Source organism: Danio rerio, chromosome 7, assembly GCF_049306965.1.
Source record: "Danio rerio strain Tuebingen ecotype United States chromosome 7, GRCz12tu, whole genome shotgun sequence".
NCBI lineage: Eukaryota > Metazoa > Chordata > Actinopteri > Cypriniformes > Danionidae > Danio > Danio rerio.
Genome location: NC_133182.1, coordinates 34071821 through 34090421, shown reverse-complemented (window position 1 = coordinate 34090421; position 18601 = coordinate 34071821). Strand labels below are relative to the sequence as shown.

Below are 18601 nucleotides of genomic sequence, written 5' to 3'. Positions count from 1 at the left end.
GCTTTCTGACAATAATCAAAGATACGCCACTGTTTAGATAATTTACAGCTCTATCCTCTACAGACAGCAGACATAGACACACACGTAGCCTTTGAGCCTCTTTTGAGTTTGTTTTCAATAAATAAAGATGTTTGCTCTCTGTAGGTGGTAAAAGGATTAACGTACCTCTGGAGCCTGAAGATTTTACACAGAGGTGAGAAAGCCACTTTTTATGTAACTTGTAAATTAAAAATATCCAAATGTTGGATATCAGTGCAAGAACTTGTCTTTGAGGTCTTTAGAAGTAGATTAAGCAAACTGACGTTTAAAATGCTGGTGTCAGGATGATTTTTTTAAAGATAGTTTTTATTTTTAAAGAGATGAATAGTTTCATTCAGCAAGAGTTCAGTGACAGCAAAGACATTTGTTATGATACAAAATGTATCATTTGTTAAAATATAAATAAATAAAAGCTGTTCTTTTGAACTCTCTATTCATCAAGGATTTTGGTTTTGGCATAACAGGAATACATTTTTAGATGTTCTAAAGTAGGGGTAGGGCTGCAGGGCTACACAATATATCGTTTGAGCATCGATGTCGCAATGTGTTTCTGCAATAGTTGCATCGCAAGATATGCAATGTTGAGTTCTGATTATAGTTAACCAAGAACGACAGGTCAAAACACATGAGGTTTCTGGAGACTCTGCAGAATTTAAGCATAATAGAGTGAAAGTTATTTTTTTATTTACATGTGTTTTCAAGGTCTGTGACTTTGTACGCATTTTAAGAGAGTTCAAAGCATTTTAGTAGAGGATTAAAAAAGTTTAATAAATATTCATTTAATTAAACAATGTAGACTCTGCATTGCATTGTTCATTTATTTACATTTGATTATAACATTTTTGTAACTGAATACTGTTATTTGCTCCATTGTGTTATTCATGACTGTATTTTTATTACATGTATATAATCAATTACATAACATATTTTTTTATTTCACTCCCATATAAAATCATCCCAATCAATCTAAAGAAAAGAAAACAAAAAAAATATTTAAGTCATCTGGTGAAATTATATATATAATACAATATGTATTGCAGAGAAAAAAAAATTGCAATATCAAAATTTTCCAATATCGTGCAACCCTATTCTAAAGGGATATGTTTCACAATAATATTGTTAATAATAATATTACAATAATTTTTTGTTTTATCATTATTTTAAATTCTCTTTCATGTATATGCATAGTAGGATGCACTCTTTAGTGACTTGCAGCTATGTCTCATACATCTCTGATTTAAACAAAAATGGCAATAAACTCAAAGTACTGCATCTTTAAAAATCAAACAGAACCCAAACCTTTGAACAGTGGTGTGTGAGAACATGCTGAGATGTCTGGTACTATGCTATCTGGTAGTATGCTATAGGAGCTATAGGGTAAATATTATGCATTACATAAAAATGTTTCTAATTAGATTCTACATTACTTTTTATTTACACAGTCAAATTATTAATCAATTCAAAAGTTGTTGTCACATGATCTAGTAATGTGTAGTAAACCTGACATTTATTAATGTATAATTTACCAATTTTGCCCTTAATCCAGGGGTTCCCAAGCTTTTCAGCCCACTACCCTTAAAATAACAATGCCAGAGATTCGCAACCCCCTAAATTCCTTGGGGGTGGTTATAAATATACAAACGTTGCACACTCAACAAGGCCTATATGAACACTAGCATATTGACAACACAAAAAAATTGCAACAGTCTAACAACCATATAATTTTATAGTCATTTATTAAACAGTTTAATTTAAAATTAACCTCAGCTAAAGAGACTGGTGGACACAATGTTTTCAGCACAAGTCTATTCTTGGTTTAATTTTGGAGAAGGCCAATCAGAGATCATTCTCAATATTCAGTTGTGGCCTGTATATTTATTTTTAATATATTTGATTACCATAAAGGTGTCAGAAAGTTTAAGCTGGTGCTATAAAATCAATCTGCTGCAGCTGATGCTATTGCTGTGTTGTTCTAAATCAATTCTTTGATTAAAAATTACTGTTTTATCTTCTGTGGGTTATGGTTAAAATATGGTAATTTTAATAGTTTATTAAAATTTATTTGTCTTTTAGAAATCACCAAGCGGCCCTCTATCATTGTCCCGGAACCCTCAGGGGGTCCCGACCCGCACTATATGGGAACCACTGCCCTAATCTCAAAACCTAAAAACAGAAATGACTTTATATGAAATCTGAAAAAAGGAACTAACTACTTAACTATTTATAAATGTAGTTTTGGAATAACACATGCAAGAAATTATTATACTTGACTCCCTACAAGATTACAATGCCTAATCTAATGACAATGGGGTATATGCACAAGGACTTTTAATTTTCAGAAAGCTAGATCCAGAGTTTCCAGTGACTTTTTGTCATCCAATTACAAAATTATCACATTTAGTGTCTTGTTTCTTTGAAAATCGATGATCTTCACTGTCCGATTGAGACGTGATATAAAGTGCGTCTCAGACTGGACAAGAAGCATGGCATTAAATTACTTTGTATTGCACCATGTCTTTAAAAAAAAATGGACATTTATGTTACCACATTTTCAATGGAGTTTCTGCACTTGCCTGCTGATCCTGACAGCGCTAAACAGGCTTTCATCTCATTTTACGCTTGAACAACTAAATGAATGATTAAGTCTATTTAACTGGTTAAATTTTAGTTACATTACAACATTGATGATGTAGAAGGAACTTTACCAGAGGTTTATCTGTGGCTGAAAAACGCTAGCTCTGCTTATAGCACATTGTTATCAAAAGCTGACAAACAATATAATTTGGCGTCTCTATGTAAATGCATTGTTTCTCTGTGCAGATGTCAAACCATCCAACATGCTGGTCAACACACGAGGTCAAGTCAAACTTTGCGACTTTGGAGTCAGCACACAGGTATGTTTTTTTTGTATGCATATTTGCGTGTATATTCACACAAGAGTCTCTTTGTATGTTGTGATTGCAATCAGATGAGAACATCTATTGTCCCATCAGCCTCCATGTCCCCATTCTCTCCTCCATCAGTTTCCTCCAGAGATTCCCATTGGCATTGCTCCCTAACCCCCAGATAGCCTCAAGATTGCTCCTCTCCTCTTACTTCCAGCTCTTTCTAATTACCACATTGAGCAGATATTCAGTGCATGTGAGTGACGGCGTGCTCCTGCGCGTGCATGGAGACAATGGCTCAGACTGAGAAAGTCAGCATCTCTAATACACTCAGGAGTCCAACAATGGGGACCAATCACTCCAAACGGCGCACTTTTAATTAATATTCATACCCATGTTCCCTGAAGAGATTCGAATTGAAACTGACCCCTGGATGAGGTGCGAGTGTGCTTTCTCCTCTGTGCCCGTCCAGACCATGACACTGTATAGTAAACCTATGTCTCAGTTATTCACTTACGCACACAGATGCACGTCAGGCCGCCGGGGAGCGCTCTCATTATGTTTTCCCTGTCATTGCTGACATACGCCATTGTGCCTGGATCTCACTGTCTCTCCCTTGTGAGGGTATAGACTAAAATTAAACCAGGCTGGCATTTCAATAACACTGCACAATAACAAAGTCTTTTTGCTGAAGATTTCAATCGGTTCATCTTACTCTGTCCTTTAGCTTGTGGCAGAGAGCTCCAGTCACCTACTGTCACATTTGTACTTTGAACAGAGATAATAACTATGTTGCTGGTTGCCGCAGGGTCTTAAAAAGTATTAAAATGTCTTAAATCGTAGAAGCTAAATTTTAGACCATAAAAAGTCCCATATCTACTGAAATATTGTGTTGTAGGTAATAAATCTCTTTGTAACCGCTCTTAATTGTTTTTGTCCATGTATAGCTACCTAAACTGCTCTACATCAGCAACACCAAAACTTTTTTTTTTACAACTGCTTTGAATTCGTGCTTACTTTTTAGTTTTGCTTTTGAATTTCTTAACATGCATACTGTGTATTTATCTATAATATTCAATATTTGTTCACTGAATCCACTGCCATGGTCTTCTCTTGAAAAGGCTATTGCACACCAGGACAATTTTTGGCAAAAGTGCATTTTTGTCAGCCATTTCATGATTTTTTTTTGCTTTTTCCTTGTTTTTTTAAAGTGTAAGCTTTTCAACTTCTGTTTAACCACCTTCACTACACTACACAAACACCTGGTCAAAAGTTTGCTGAAAAAGTTAAGCTATGAAAGAAAACTAAGTGAAGTAAAACTTGCCATCAAATCCTGCTTGGTCTGCAATGGCCCTGTGTTCTCATCTCATAGGCTTGGTTAGACCTTTTTCTGCATAAAGGAGTGGTCCAGAATATATTTTAAGGCTTGGATGTCCGGGATGCAAAGCAATATCTGCTCATACTTTATTTGTAAAAAAAAAAAAAATCATGGCTGCGTCCGGAAACGCATACTTCCATACTTTATAGTACGCTAAAATCAGTATGCGAGCCGAGTAGTATGTCCGAATTCATAGAATTCGAAAATCAGTATGCGAGAAGTACCTGGATGACTTACTACTTCCGGCGAGATTCTGGAGTGCGCATCCCATGCATGCTGCACTATCCCATGATGCCCCGCGAGCGAATTCATGAATGGAAGTGACGCAACGCAATTGACGCAGGTAGGTCACCTGATCATGACAAAATGGCGGGTGTAGTACGTCCGAACTCCATTCATACTTTTCCCATTCATACTGTATAGAACGTACTTTTCTAACGGCTGAGTAGTACGTTTAAATTCAAATGCAGTACCTACTGAGTAGTAGGCGGTTTCGGACGCAGCCCATTGTCATTTATTTCATATATCTTACATTGATACTACTCAGCTGACATGGAAACGACTATCACATTTCCTAGTCCTTCCGAAAGCTCACCCTCAAGAGGCTCTGATTGGTCAGCTAACGTAATGTGCTGTGATTTCCAGATCAGCTCTACGTTATTAGGAAGCCTCACGCCTTTACTAGCACGTGCTGTGCCTCTGCTATGTAAATACTGTCAGTCAGTGTAGCTGTATCAGTTTGAGCCTGAATCAGAGAGAAAATGAAGAGGACACAGCTGAACCTCATTCCTGCTCTAAAATAACATCTGACTAGTGTCTTTCATTTATATTCGAGTTATAAGCATGTGTAAGTAATGTGAAATGTTCACATATCTTTTGAGAGTCTGTTACTTGAGATAGCATAAACACTGCAGCATTGGTGAAGATTGTGGGTGTTTACAGATGTTTGACAGATAAATATGAATTTGTAGGTAAATTGTTACCAGTGCCAAACAGCATTTCCTGTTTGCATCTTTGTTTATGTCCTTGCTACAACATACCGTTAACGCTAGAAACTGTGCATGTAATTGATTGATTTTAGCAAATAAAATTACTTAGAGGTGTTGGCTCACAATCTACATCTTCATCTATTATGGTTGGAACTGTTTCCTCTTTGATGAGTTTTTTTTATAAGCACTTCTCTCTTTGTGTCATGACCTTTGGAAGCCCAAGTGCAGAAACAGAAGAAGCTCAATGAAAATATTAGCGTTTGGTTGGCATTTTAGCTTTCTCTGCTATAACATTACATCGCATATGGCTATGCCCCTTTCCTGTGCAGGATGTTTGCGTGTAACCTGAAGGGTTTATGATCTCATTAACCCAGATGTTTTTTTGTAGTCCCCAAACTTTGCTAAGCTAACTTTGTAAAAGCCAATGTCTCCCTTTGCATTGAACTTTGAGCATAGTACATTCAGAGATGTTGTTTATGTTCACACAGCTAAATGAATAAATATTGAATTAATTATGAAATATGAATAAATGAAATTACACATGAACTAAAGTTAAAATATGATATTGTAGTGGAGAACCCCTTTAAGCACCACCAAATCGTGATTTACTGTAGCATCAGTAGCTCAAGGCACATAAACAAAAGCACTAATTTCATTGGTTGTCCAGTTTTTAATGGAGTGCATTTCTTTTTTGTTGGTGCTTTTACACCAGCCGTTTTGCCCATTGGCTTGCAATCTCACATTGCTACCCTGTGTTAAGTCATGAGATGCAAACATCAGCAATACATGTGGGCCAAAATCATGAAATCTGACACATGCAATTTTATTTATTTTGATAATGTTTGGTTAATAAAAATTTACTTTGGTTAATAATTACAATTGGTGGCGCAGTGGGTAGCACGTTCACCTCACAGCAATAAGGTCGCTGGTTCGAACCTCGGCTGGGTCAGTTGGCATTTTTGTGTGGAGTTTGCATGTTCTTCCCGTGCTCGCTTCGGTTACCTCCGGGTGTTCTGGTTTTCCCCACAGTCCAAAGACATGTGGTTCAGGTGAATTGGGTATGCTAAAATTGACGGTAGTGTATGTGTGAATGAGGTTGCGGCTGGAAGGGTATCAGCTGCATAAAAAAAATGCTGGATAAGTTGGTGGTTTATTCCGCTGTGGCGACCCATGATTAATAAAAGGAATAAGTCGAAAAGAAAGTGAATGAATGAATAATAATTACAATTTCAAATGGCTTTATTTACTGTTTTTATAAATGTTTCAATATAGTTCAAGTTCATTTAGTTAAAAAGCGCATTTAAAAGCAGTCACAAGTCTGACCAAAGTGCTGTACATAAGTCAAAGTAAAATGAAAAGACTGAATATAAAAGCATAAAAATAAGCCTAGAGAAATGACTGACAGTAGAAAGGAATATTAAAATAATATAAAAAGGCCAAGCTTAATAGGTACATTTTTATGAGTGATTTAAAATATATATATATATATGTGTGTGTGTGTGTGTGTGTGTGTGTGTGTGTGTGTGTGTGTGTGTGTGTGTTAATTCTCTTTTATATGATTTAAATATCACAATAGCAGTTTTATCAGGTTTTTTATCAGGATTTTTTTTCAGGATTTTAACAAACGACAGTAATTTTAGCATTGTGACAATGCGAGTAGTTTACCACCCCTTACTAACCTCATAGTCGTGCTCTAAAATGATTCCGAAAACCTTCACACTGATTGATTTTATTATCATTGACCTGCCCCTTTTGATATTTATCTCTTCCTTTCTTCTTCAGTTGGTGAATTCCATTGCAAAAACGTATGTCGGAACCAACGCATACATGGCGGTAAGCAGCATTCATTCCTGTGTAACAATGCTTCTTTTCAGAGCTTACTCTGGTAGAGAAGGCATAGGTCTTTTTTTATGTCATGTTTAGTTGTAAAGGCTTTCAGTCAAGTATGCACCTAAACTGCACACAATCATTAACAGAAAAATCAAATGCTTTTAGATGGTCACACACACATATAGACAACAGTCCTTGTTAAATATCTCAAAGCAACCACTGCACAAAAGAAATGAATGTGTGCCACAGCATCATTGTAGGCAATATATAATGATTCTTTATCTGTTTTTATCCATCTTTGCTTCAATAGCCAGAGCGGATATCTGGGGAACAGTATGGTATTCACTCTGACGTGTGGAGCGTAGGGATCTCTTTCATGGAGGTAAAACAGTCATACAGTAATTTCTTACAAATACCCACATACTCGCACACATTCCAGCATTTGTAGTTTCGGCTGGACTGGTGTCTTAGGGTTTCTGCTGAGTGTTGTTGATAGTCCCTGCAGGCAGCCTGTCCAAACAGATGTTGGCCTACAGCTATGCATGGATCACACTCGAGATCTCCCACTGACTGCTACACACACACACACACACATACACACGCACAGCTCTTTTGCTCTGCTATCCTTCTGGACTCTCCAATTCCCATTCAAGCATAGAATAAGGATTGAAAGTGTATGCATGTGGTTCTATAAATAAAAAAATAGGAACTAATAAATATTATGTGTGTTTTTATTGAGGATAAAAGTGTGTGTGAAAGTGCTTGTGTGTAAGAGTGGAAGGTTTGGAGTCAGTGTGGCAAAACACTATCAATCACTCAGCCAGCAGAACGTCCAGTAATTAGAGTGCTGTGTTCTCAACTCTAGAGGTGTGTGTTTATGTGTGTGTGTGTTTCTGAAAAAGAGAAGATAGGTGTACGAGTAGGTTATTTTTTTTTAGTAATGGATGTTTTTCTAAGCAGAAACCAGCAGCATGAATTGTACGAATGAGTGGATTAGATTTTAATATGGTGGTTGGACTCGTGTCCTGAAAATGCCGTGCTGGTAGTTCTCATTGGCTTTATTGATTCCCATTTTGTAATTGTCAGCGCTTCTCATTGGCCGTGATGAATTGTTATTGTATCCCTCGAGTCAATCCGTTGATTGTGTTTATCAATACTGTTAGATAGTATCAGTGAGATGTTTAGGGAGAGAAATATCAAGGGTCGTATGGATTGGCATTATCATGAGTTGATGAACAGTATATGGATCTGATTATGATTTAGTATTGATCTTACTGTGTGGATTGGGACGAGATTGATTCGGCTCGGTTGTGGGATGTTTAAGCGTTGAGTTATCAATGTGTTCTGTTGGCAGATTTCTGAACTAATGAACTGAAATTACCTTCTGAAATGAGATGGGTTTAATAACCTAATGTAGTGTGGTTTGATTTGGGTTAATTTTATATATGTAAATGGCGTGCAATTAATGGAAAGGTTAAAAATAGTTAAGTTTGACTTTTGCTTTTTGGTTCTGCTGCTTTTTCTGCGTCTGTTGGTAATTCCAGCATGTACTCTAGTCTTCACAGATTAATGTATACTCCTGCTGTGTTGCTGGGATGTAGACAGTATTAGGAATTAAACCAATTATTAAACCTTTGTGAAAAAGTGTGAAAGCAACATACAATAATAATTTTATATATATATATATATATATATATATATATATATATATATATATATATATATATATATATATATATATACATACATACATACATAAATTTCCTATATATATATATAGGAATTTTATATTTATATTTATTTCCTTAGTAGGAAATAAAATACTATTGGTTGTTGGGTGTGAGCTGCCAGTAGCTTTCAAAATATCTTCTTTTGTGTTTAATAGATGAAAGAAAATTAGCTTTTGAACAACTGAAGGCTAAGCAAATGGCATAATTAAAATTTTTTGGGGACTATCTTTCACTTTAAGTACATTTTTATTTGAAAAAAATGGTAATACCCCCAAAATGATGTTTTTTTTTTTTTTTTTTACCTTTTATTACACTGCTATGTTTAAGTCTTGTATGTATAAAATAAACTTGTACTTCAATAATTGTCTGTCGTGCTTAAATAAGTAAACTTATTTTGATGTTGACTAACATACGAATGCACATGTAAAGCAGTTGATAATAAATATAACTGTAGTGTGTTGTTTAATATTACATATTTTAATTAATTATAAATATTTAAATAGTGTTAATTAATATTTATGCAATAAATTGATAACTAAATATTGCATAGGGATTGTTGCACCAGTGTTTTTTCTGCTACTTATCCTCAGGTTATATGAGGTGTAGTTGACTTTGTAGTTAACATTAAACTATATTTTTACCTGAAATTTTGACTCATGTTGATTCATAGAATGCAAAACAACAGTAACCAGCACTTTGAGATTCACAACAATAAACAGGCAAAACAAAATTAATATCCGTTGCTCGTTATGGTCTTATGATGCAAAGAAGTCAGTCTGTGCTAGTAATTTAACATTATTTACAACATTATTACCGAATATACTCTAAACACTTGTCTGTACTTTCAGTACCATACTTTACAATTGTTTAAGAAAATTTAGAAAAAGTAGTTTAATAAGTTTATTTATTGTTCAGATATTTTTATTTTGAAGAAGTTGATTTTTAATATTCTTTTTTTTAGCAGATTTCTTTGTCATTTTTAGGACACAATAGCTGTAAAGATGATGGCTTTAAATGTATACTTAATTTTCCCTCTGCTCTTTCACTTACAGTTGGCTCTGGGCTCTTTTCCATATCCACAGGTGAGTTTGCATATACCAGATTTATATCAAATTTAACCAATTCAATGTTCTGCTTCTGAATGTCCGCACCTTGAATGCCCGTTTCTTTGTGGTCTTAGCGTATGGGCAGTAATTAACTAGCTCTTCATCCAACAACCGCTCATCCCACCCTTGTTTACTCAGCTTACATTACATACAGTCCCGTTGACCCGCTCCATTCCTCAATCCCATCAACCTTGTAATAAGATTTCATGCGGGGATTTATCAAGATTATCCTAGACAAACCCGGATTATAATCCGGAATCATTAGGAAGGTTCCCAGTTTAGGAACCACATGGCACCCATGCACAAAGCAAGTCAATTTATGTTGCCTATAGTATGACATCTTGTGCACTTTGTTTAATGTGCTTATGTAGGTGTACTAATTAAATTGAACTCTGCTAAAAATAGCATTGCTTTTCAGAAAAACTTTAACCATGCTTGTTAAATTACTTACATTTATGAGGATTATTTTGAGAGAATACACTTTATAATACACTCCAAAATGTTCAGTATAGACAAACCCAACCGTTGGGTTAAATTTTAATGCATTAAACTTATTTTAAATAGCATTTACAGAATTTATCTTAATTTCGGTTTGAAAAAAAATAAATTTTTAGAGTGCAAGTTAGATCTGTAAAACGTTTATCATTTAAATATTTACCTAAATATGAAAATCATTTTGTAAAAATAGTCTTTAAAACTCCTTTATTATGTTGTACATCGGATTCTTAACAAATGGTTAAATTTGGTTAGGTATTACAGATATACACAAGACATAAATATGTAACACTTTTATAGAATTCATTTTTTAGCTTGTTAAGTCATGACATATAAAATACTGTTTCCGGGTCCAAGCCACTACTTATTTGAATTGAGAAAATATTCGTTTATGACTACTTCTTAGTCATATTGCACATTTAAGTTAATCATATAAAATAATGGTGTACACAACAGTCTCTGGACTAGCTGCATCACAGACATCAATATTCATCATATATCAATATATATTTAACAATTTATTTAAAAAATATTCACTTTCTGCCCATTGCATATTAGGCATGGATGAATATATTTTCGATTGTTATTTTTGAAAGTAAAACATTGCTTTGTAAACATTTTTTAAACCATTTGTTGAGCCCTTTCATACAGTTTGATACAGCCTTTGGACGCAGAAGTCGCTTTGCATGACATCACACTTAACAAGTGGATATTCACCAAAAAATCTTAAAATAATTAATTTCTAAAGATATAAATAAAAATTTCTGAAGATATAATTAAAATGGAAAAAAGTAAGATCATATGACACCAAAGACAGGAATTTTGACTTCTGTATTTTCAATCATATTATGGCATACAATATGAATACAAATTATGAAAAAATTCTTACATAAATTATTATTATTTAAAAAAATTACAGATATGAATAAATTATACCAACCCCTACATTTTCAACCATAATGTATGGGAAAATTTACGTTAACCAAAATGCACAAATGCAGTGAATCTGCTTGATAATTCCTAATTCATTAACTAATGCCATAAAGCTTAAATCTATTGCTTCGTACACTATTACTTCATTCATTTAGTCATGTGACCATTTTCAAGCATGTTTATATCGAACTATACTGTACGCATGCATCAGATTCAGTGCCCTAGTTTTCTCTAATCAAGACTCTCAGCTTTTAAAGTTCTGCATGTAAGAGTGCAGTGAGTTTAATGAGGGAAATGTTGACTAATGCTCAATAAATTACTCCCAGCATGCCTGTTGGGTTAATTAGCATATTAAAACAAAGCAGCCACTCAGGGCATGCAGAGGAAATCAGAAAAGAAACATTTTGAGGCTGCATCTAGAGCCAAAAGCCTTGAGCATCGAGCAGTCATGGAGGCTGGGCTTGGCTCTAGTGTGTGTTTGTACTTTATCTCACACATCACTCGTTTATTGGGCTATTGTGCACAATGCCAAAAAGGTCAAATATAAAATTGATGTGCAAAATATGAAATTGATAGAATAGTATGTGATTAATCGTACATTCTGATTCAGATTTAGCAGAGATGCACAGGGGCACTAACTAATATTTCACAACAGCTGATGGCTTGAAAAGAACATTGGAGGACTAGAGGCCAGGGTGGTGTATGAGTGCATCCGTGCATTATCCTGTGGCCCGGAGGCTCGTCTCATTTGAAATTGTTTTCCTCTGCTCTTCAGCATTATCTATTAACAGGGCCATTATCATGTTAATCCACCGAGTATTATTACATAAACTAATGTATTCACATGAACACACAAACACTCCCTCAAACGCATAGTGTCTACAATCATGATTGGATATCTTGATGTTAAATGGTGATGTTTTTGTTTTTAGGCCTACATTTGCTCTTTTTAGCAAAAACATTCCCACCAAAAAATGGACACAGGAATGCGTGGAATGAATTCAAGTCTACGTTTCTATTTCAAGTGCATCACACCATATATCATTATCAGATAAAGTGATTGCAATTGAAACCACTGAATGGCAAAACTTTTGTTCTTGGCCCCATAGAGCCAGAGGCATTTTGCTGAAGCATTTCATGTATACACACCCCATTAATTTATTACTTCCTCCTTTAATCTGCCTTAACTCTCCCTTTTCCAATTCCTGCGTTTTAGAATTCATATGGAATGAAATGGAGAGAGAGAGAGAGAGAGAGAGAGAGAAAGGCATGAAGGAGAAAGAAGGAGGGGGTTAGTCAGTAAGAAAGAGAGGGAGAGCTCAACCTCCCACTGCTAGAGCGTTTTTGCTCTTGATGTTAATTTTCACAGCTCCATATGGTGCTGCAGACTCTTCACCTGCAGGCATCGCACACACACGCGTGCACACGCCACCCAGCCAGCACACACGCTACCTCAGGCCTGGCCTGTCACTCACATCAGCCTAGGCATCTGTCTGTTCTCCCTCTCTTTCACACACACACACGCTCGCGGAGTCATTGTCCATTGTATGGCGAGATCTCGAGAGATGCCCGTTGTATTTCGGCATCAACTTCTGATGCCCTGCCCCCCCCGCTCTACTCGCACTCACAGCCACAAATCTGCCACTGTTTTGTGTGTGTGTGTGTTTTTTCTCTGTTATCTTGTCATTGATTATAAAAGGCTCTTTAATTTCGTCTCACCCCATGTTGGGATTAATTTGCATTCTTTGTCAGGAGTTAATGGCGTCTCTCAATGGCTCGCTCGGAAAATCTTTGAAGACTGCAGACTGGCTGGCGTGTGTATACAGCCTCCAGCGCTTCTCCTCCTGATTGATTTGTTGTTGCCTTTTCTGTTTTCCGGCTGTTTTGGTTTGAGCTCATTTTGAGCCCCATATTCATCTGACTTTACTGTATGCATTTGCTCTCCCAGAGCTTTAATGCTACATTTAAGCAACATCACAGCAGCAAGATTGTTGTTGTACAACTAACCCTTAAGAACGTTAATAATCACAGCCATGGCCTTATTGAGAACAATTTTATGCGTTCATAACTTTATAACATTTCTGTAATCAAGATGTTTGAAAATTTGGCCAAAGAGTTACATAATTCCAGATCCAGTCCAGGTTTTTCATGATTAAACTGGAGAGCGGACAAAACAATATTGGTGCAGTATCGTCTGTCATCTTGTTTTGGGCTGAATGGGTCACATGGTTGGAAACATTGGAGATTTTGTTGAACAGTCTTTGATTTTGTGTAAGCATTTTTTCCATTTGTATCTATACACTGGAGAAAAATTGTTATTGATGGTTAATTTCACAAATAATTACAACATTTTAAAGCTGTTAATAATCACAAATTATTGAAAACAATTTGGTATGTGATATTGTTTATAAAGTTATAACATTTTTATAATCTAGAAGTCTGAAAATTTGGCCAAAGAGTTGTGTAGTCATTCCATTCCAGATCCAGTCCAATTTTTTATGATTAAACTGGAGAGCAGACAAAACAATGTTGGTGCAGTCTCGTCCACAATCTTGTTTTGGGCTGAATGGGTTTCAGGATTGCACCAAAAATTGAGGTTTTGTTGAACAGTTTTTGCATCTTTTTAATTTGTATCTGTACACTGGAGAAAAATTGTCACAAATAATTACAACCTTTTTGGAATAAAAGGAACGGCTTTGTATTATTTTTTTAATTCATTTTTATTTTATATTTTATTTATTTATTTTTTGTTTCCATTTTGGACCTAATTTAATCAATTGTGGTGCTTTAAACTCTTCCTAAAAGGAGCCAAAATCATGTATTTAAAGCGGTTTTGATTTAGTAGAGATAAGATTGAAGTATTTCATCTTACTCCAGTGGGTTAATTAAAAAACAGCACATACAACAAATATTTATGCATCTAATTGTCCTGTGATTTGAGTGCTTTGCAGTTTTATCCAATGCTGCAAGTTATTTAGTTCCTACATTAAAGGTCCAGTGTCTCCAGGTATTTAAAGGGAGTTGCTCTGTGTTTAATTGAGAAGGAGAATCAATGACTAGCATAAGATGTCATCAGAGCAGCCTCACAACATTAGCTGTTAATTTAAAGTAGGAGGTTGTGGAAAAAGTACTCTTTCATTTCAAACAACAAAATATGTAAATAAGTTTTGCTTTTATCTAGCAGAACTGGTATTATTAAAAATGCGCATGTAAATATAAGATAATTCCTTAAATAATCACCATTTTATCTACAAACTTTATGATTTTTGTGGTCTGTGTGCATGTAGAGACAAAAGATGTAAACCTAGAGGTGATTACAAGGCAGGAAAATGAAATTAATAATAAACAAAAATGCTTGGTGAAGCTTATCCTAATTGAGGATCGGGCTATTATCGACTGTGTTTTCATTATGTAAACGATGTTAACACATCATGCCCATATCTTGCCATCAGGGTTTTCATAATCTCCCCCTAGTGATCATCAGCATGTCCTGGTGCAGTGCTTGTGATTGTAACATGCCAATTGCATGTTTTCACTCTCGCTTTTTCATTCTCACCTAAATCCTTTTCTCCCTTTTTTTCTCCTCATACAGATTCAAAAGAACCAGGGCTCTTTAATGGTAAGTGTTTTTCGTGCATTTCCAGAGATGTAGGCGGCTCTTCTTGCAACCCCTCACAGTTTTCATCTCACCTCGCATGGTTGCCTCCCTCTAAAGTTAATACCAGACAATAATACGCTCCATCTTAACAGCCTGTATTCAGATTAGGTTCCATTAGAAATAAGAAAACATTACAGATCAAATGGCTTTTTCCGAGTCAGAGTGCATTTGATTAAGCTGTATTGCTACCTGTTTTATTGCATTAATGATTTTATTTCCTTTGCACTGTAAGGACGTTGTATGGGGTCTAATCTCTTTTTCTTCTACCCCCCTCTATCGCAGCCTCTTCAGTTATTGCAGTGCATTGTTGATGAGGTGAGTCTGTGTCCCATGTACGAAACCGTCCCTAATGGTGTGGAAAGCTGATATTTTGTTTCCTAATGAAGCGAGGTGCATTATCAGCTCTGTTCAGGGTTTAAGCTCTGAAGAGCCAGAGCCGTCAAGAGCACGGTCGTGCTGAAGTCAAGGCCTCAAATTAAACAATTGGCATAACTCTGGATTTGGCCGTTTTTAGCTAAACATGTGGGAAAAATGTAGCTGTTCCGAAGTAAATGGATAGTTCACCAAAACATGAAAATGCACTGAACATTTATTTAATCTCCAGTGGTTTAAACCTTTATGAGTTTCTTTTTCCTGATAAACACAAAAGAAGATGTGTTGAAAAATGTAGGGCTTCACGATATTGAAAAAACATGACATTGCAATGTTTTATTTTTCTTCAATATATATTGCAATATGAATACAATTTCACCAGATGGCTGGATATCTCGATTAGGAAAGAAATAGTTAATTTTTAACTTGTTTAACTTTATGGTTTTCTGAAAAGTCAATATTCAGGTACAGACATTAAAAAAAAAATTCTGTATAGTCTTCATTATATTAATAGTTCATTAATATTAAAGGTGCTGCTTGTACATTTTTGACTCTTCTGAAGCATACAAATACCATCATATGTTTGCAGATATTTAAGAAACATGCTAAGTGAACATTCTTGTTTATCTGAAAAACAATGCTAAAGTCAGATATTCTGCTTTGAAAATGTGAGTGTTTCTTTAGGCTCCTTTAACCCGCCCAATGTCGGTTTAGCCAATTATATTTCAGCACCCCGGGTCGTCTTGTTGGAAAACAGCATATTTCATTCATTTATTCAGAAAGGCTCTCAAAGCATGCATCCGTGACCAAAATGCAACTTAGGGTGGACAATAGCAGCCTTTAAAATGAGACGAAGATTCCATATGAGTTTATTAATTAGCAAATAATATAAATATTACGAACGTAAACGTTAGGTGAGCAGGTTTCATTGTAACCCCATGTCCTGAAAGCATGGAAAGTCCCTTTAAAGCAAATCATTTCACTCAGTGGCCATCTTTGAAACGCCTCTTTGGCAGAATACTCAGGCGTTCTGTCTGAATAGGAAACCTCAAATTCTTCAAAACTGCTCGCCAAGCTTACGATTGTATTTCATATTAGGAATCATCATTGAAATTAAACAACAGCTGAAACTTTAGTTTAATTTCTAAATGTCCAAATCACACAGAATCGGCAGAACTCACGTCTGGTCCAAGCTCTTCCCCTGGAGTATCGTTAGTTTATAGCGATCGATGATTGGCACCTGTGCTAGAAGTCTGGCTTTATTTACCAAATACAGTACGATTGTCAATTGGCTCCTGTACTAGTAGGCGGAGTGACATGTCTTGTGTGTTCTAGTCTTTGCAACACGCTACATGACGAGATGCGCAGTGATAAGCAATTTGGCTGTTTGCACCAGATGAAACACAACAGAAATGTAAAAACAGCCATTCAGAAGCACAGAATAGTGCACTCACTCACAAAATGGTAAAGTTTATGGTTTTGAACCCCAGTTCTAAACTTGGTTTATTTTCAAGATCTGAGGTGAACTATGTGCTGCTGTTTTCAGTTGTATGGCAATAAATGTCATGTAAAATGGCATTCAAACTCACATTGCTTGCATTTTACACTGAATACTGGGGGGATAAATAGAAGCCGTTTCTAAAATATGAATTTCAGGTGTTGGTTAAGACAAAAACTCTTTTTAATATAGAAAGATTTCTTCTTTCGTGTTGTTGCATTTATATAGAACACAATTTAAATCAGCCTTTAGGTTCAATAGTCAGACTCGCTCCTGTTGGTGTCACCAATCTAGCAACCTGCGCTTCTTTGTTTTGAACCAGGAATGCAATACCTAGTTCAATCACTGGGTGTCAAACTTACATACTGCACCTTTAATATTTATTAAAGTTACAAATTATTTGTTTGTGCTTTAGACTGTTTTTAATTGCCTTTAATTCACATGCATTTCACTCTGTTATGGTTAAACTCTGCAGTGACTACACACATCTCATTCATTTCTAATTGTGGTGCTGATCAACTATAATCCCTCAATAACTCAACATTCTGCGATTTGTCTGTTGCGTACATACACATTGCGATATCCATGATGAAACGATATATTGTGCAGCCCTAGTTGAAAGCCACATGTCATTAACACTCAGTGTCAGTCACTATTGGTTTTCAACATTCTTCAAATCTTGTTTTGTGTTCCACAAGAAACCTGGTTTATACTTCTGCGTCAAGTGACCGGCGTAACTCACGGCGCAGGCAACGCGCATGGCTGTGCATTTATACTTCTGCGCCATGTCTCTGTTTGTCTGCATTAACACTTCCAAAACGCTAGTTGGCAGTGGGGTGTAAATGTTCCTCTGTGTCGAGTTTCTTCGCTTCTGTTTTGCTTTTCCTGAACACTTCCGGGATGTACAAGTGACTCAAACTTGCTCATTTTGAGGCAGGAACCGGCAGACGTGCAACAACTTTAACTATGAGGTAAACACAAAACAAAACTTTCCATCCGGAGCTTTCCATACGGGACTCCACACTATACTCCTATACTATACACTCCACATTATATTCAACAGTATAATTTTATAGTTCAATATACTGTCTCTCCTGTGATCAAACTGAGTTTGCAGCTTAAAATTGTTACTTTATCTTCTACTTTCTTTTTGTTCCTCATACTATCTCTCTTTCACCACTTGTACATGTGTAAACATGAACACACACACACACACACACACACACACACAGTTTGCTGGTTTAATGTAGCATGACAGGGCTCTGGACAACTGAGGGTTATGGACCACAGAGTAGTTGCATTAACCTTGACATCTGTTAGGCGCTAAAATACACCCAGCTAAACCCTGACACATTTTCTCACCCTCATCTCTCTGAGGAGCTGGGTCAGGGTCAGTTAAACCCACATATTCCATGAAATAGATACAGCTCCCTGGTAAACTTACTTTTGTGATATACACACTTTTCTGGTGTACTTCTATGTACTGTATAGAGTTCTATATGGCATGTCGTCCAGTCCAGGTATAGTAGTTCTTCATATTTTTTACTCTTTACTGGCTTTTTGGTTCACATGTACACTCAAAAAAAAATGATGTTTGCTGTTTGTTCAAATTTCTTTTTTTGGGACAACTTAATTGTGTTATGTTCAATTCACTTAAATCTGTAAAAACTCATAAGTTAACTTAATTC

The 18601-nt window shown here is 35.8% G+C and overlaps 1 protein-coding gene across 13 annotated transcripts in view; it reads left to right on the top strand.

Annotated features, from left to right (window-relative positions):
• The window catches only part of map2k5 (mitogen-activated protein kinase kinase 5), a 143357-nt gene that overhangs the window by 86764 nt on the left and 37992 nt on the right, over positions 1-18601 (top strand). For 12 of the 13 annotated variants that reach the window (XM_073906012.1, XM_005168840.6, XM_073906007.1 and 9 more), the window contains 7 exons: positions 145-193; positions 2860-2933; positions 7074-7124; positions 7432-7503; positions 9904-9933; positions 14978-15004; positions 15326-15358. In XM_073906012.1, the coding sequence (XP_073762113.1) occupies positions 145-193; positions 2860-2933; positions 7074-7124; positions 7432-7503; positions 9904-9933; positions 14978-15004; positions 15326-15358 (336 nt within the window). Of the gene's footprint in view, positions 1-144; positions 194-2859; positions 2934-7073; positions 7125-7431; positions 7504-9903; positions 9934-14977; positions 15005-15325; positions 16728-18601 lie in introns of all 13 variants that reach the window. The other variant, XR_012382258.1, reaches the window with a different exon arrangement.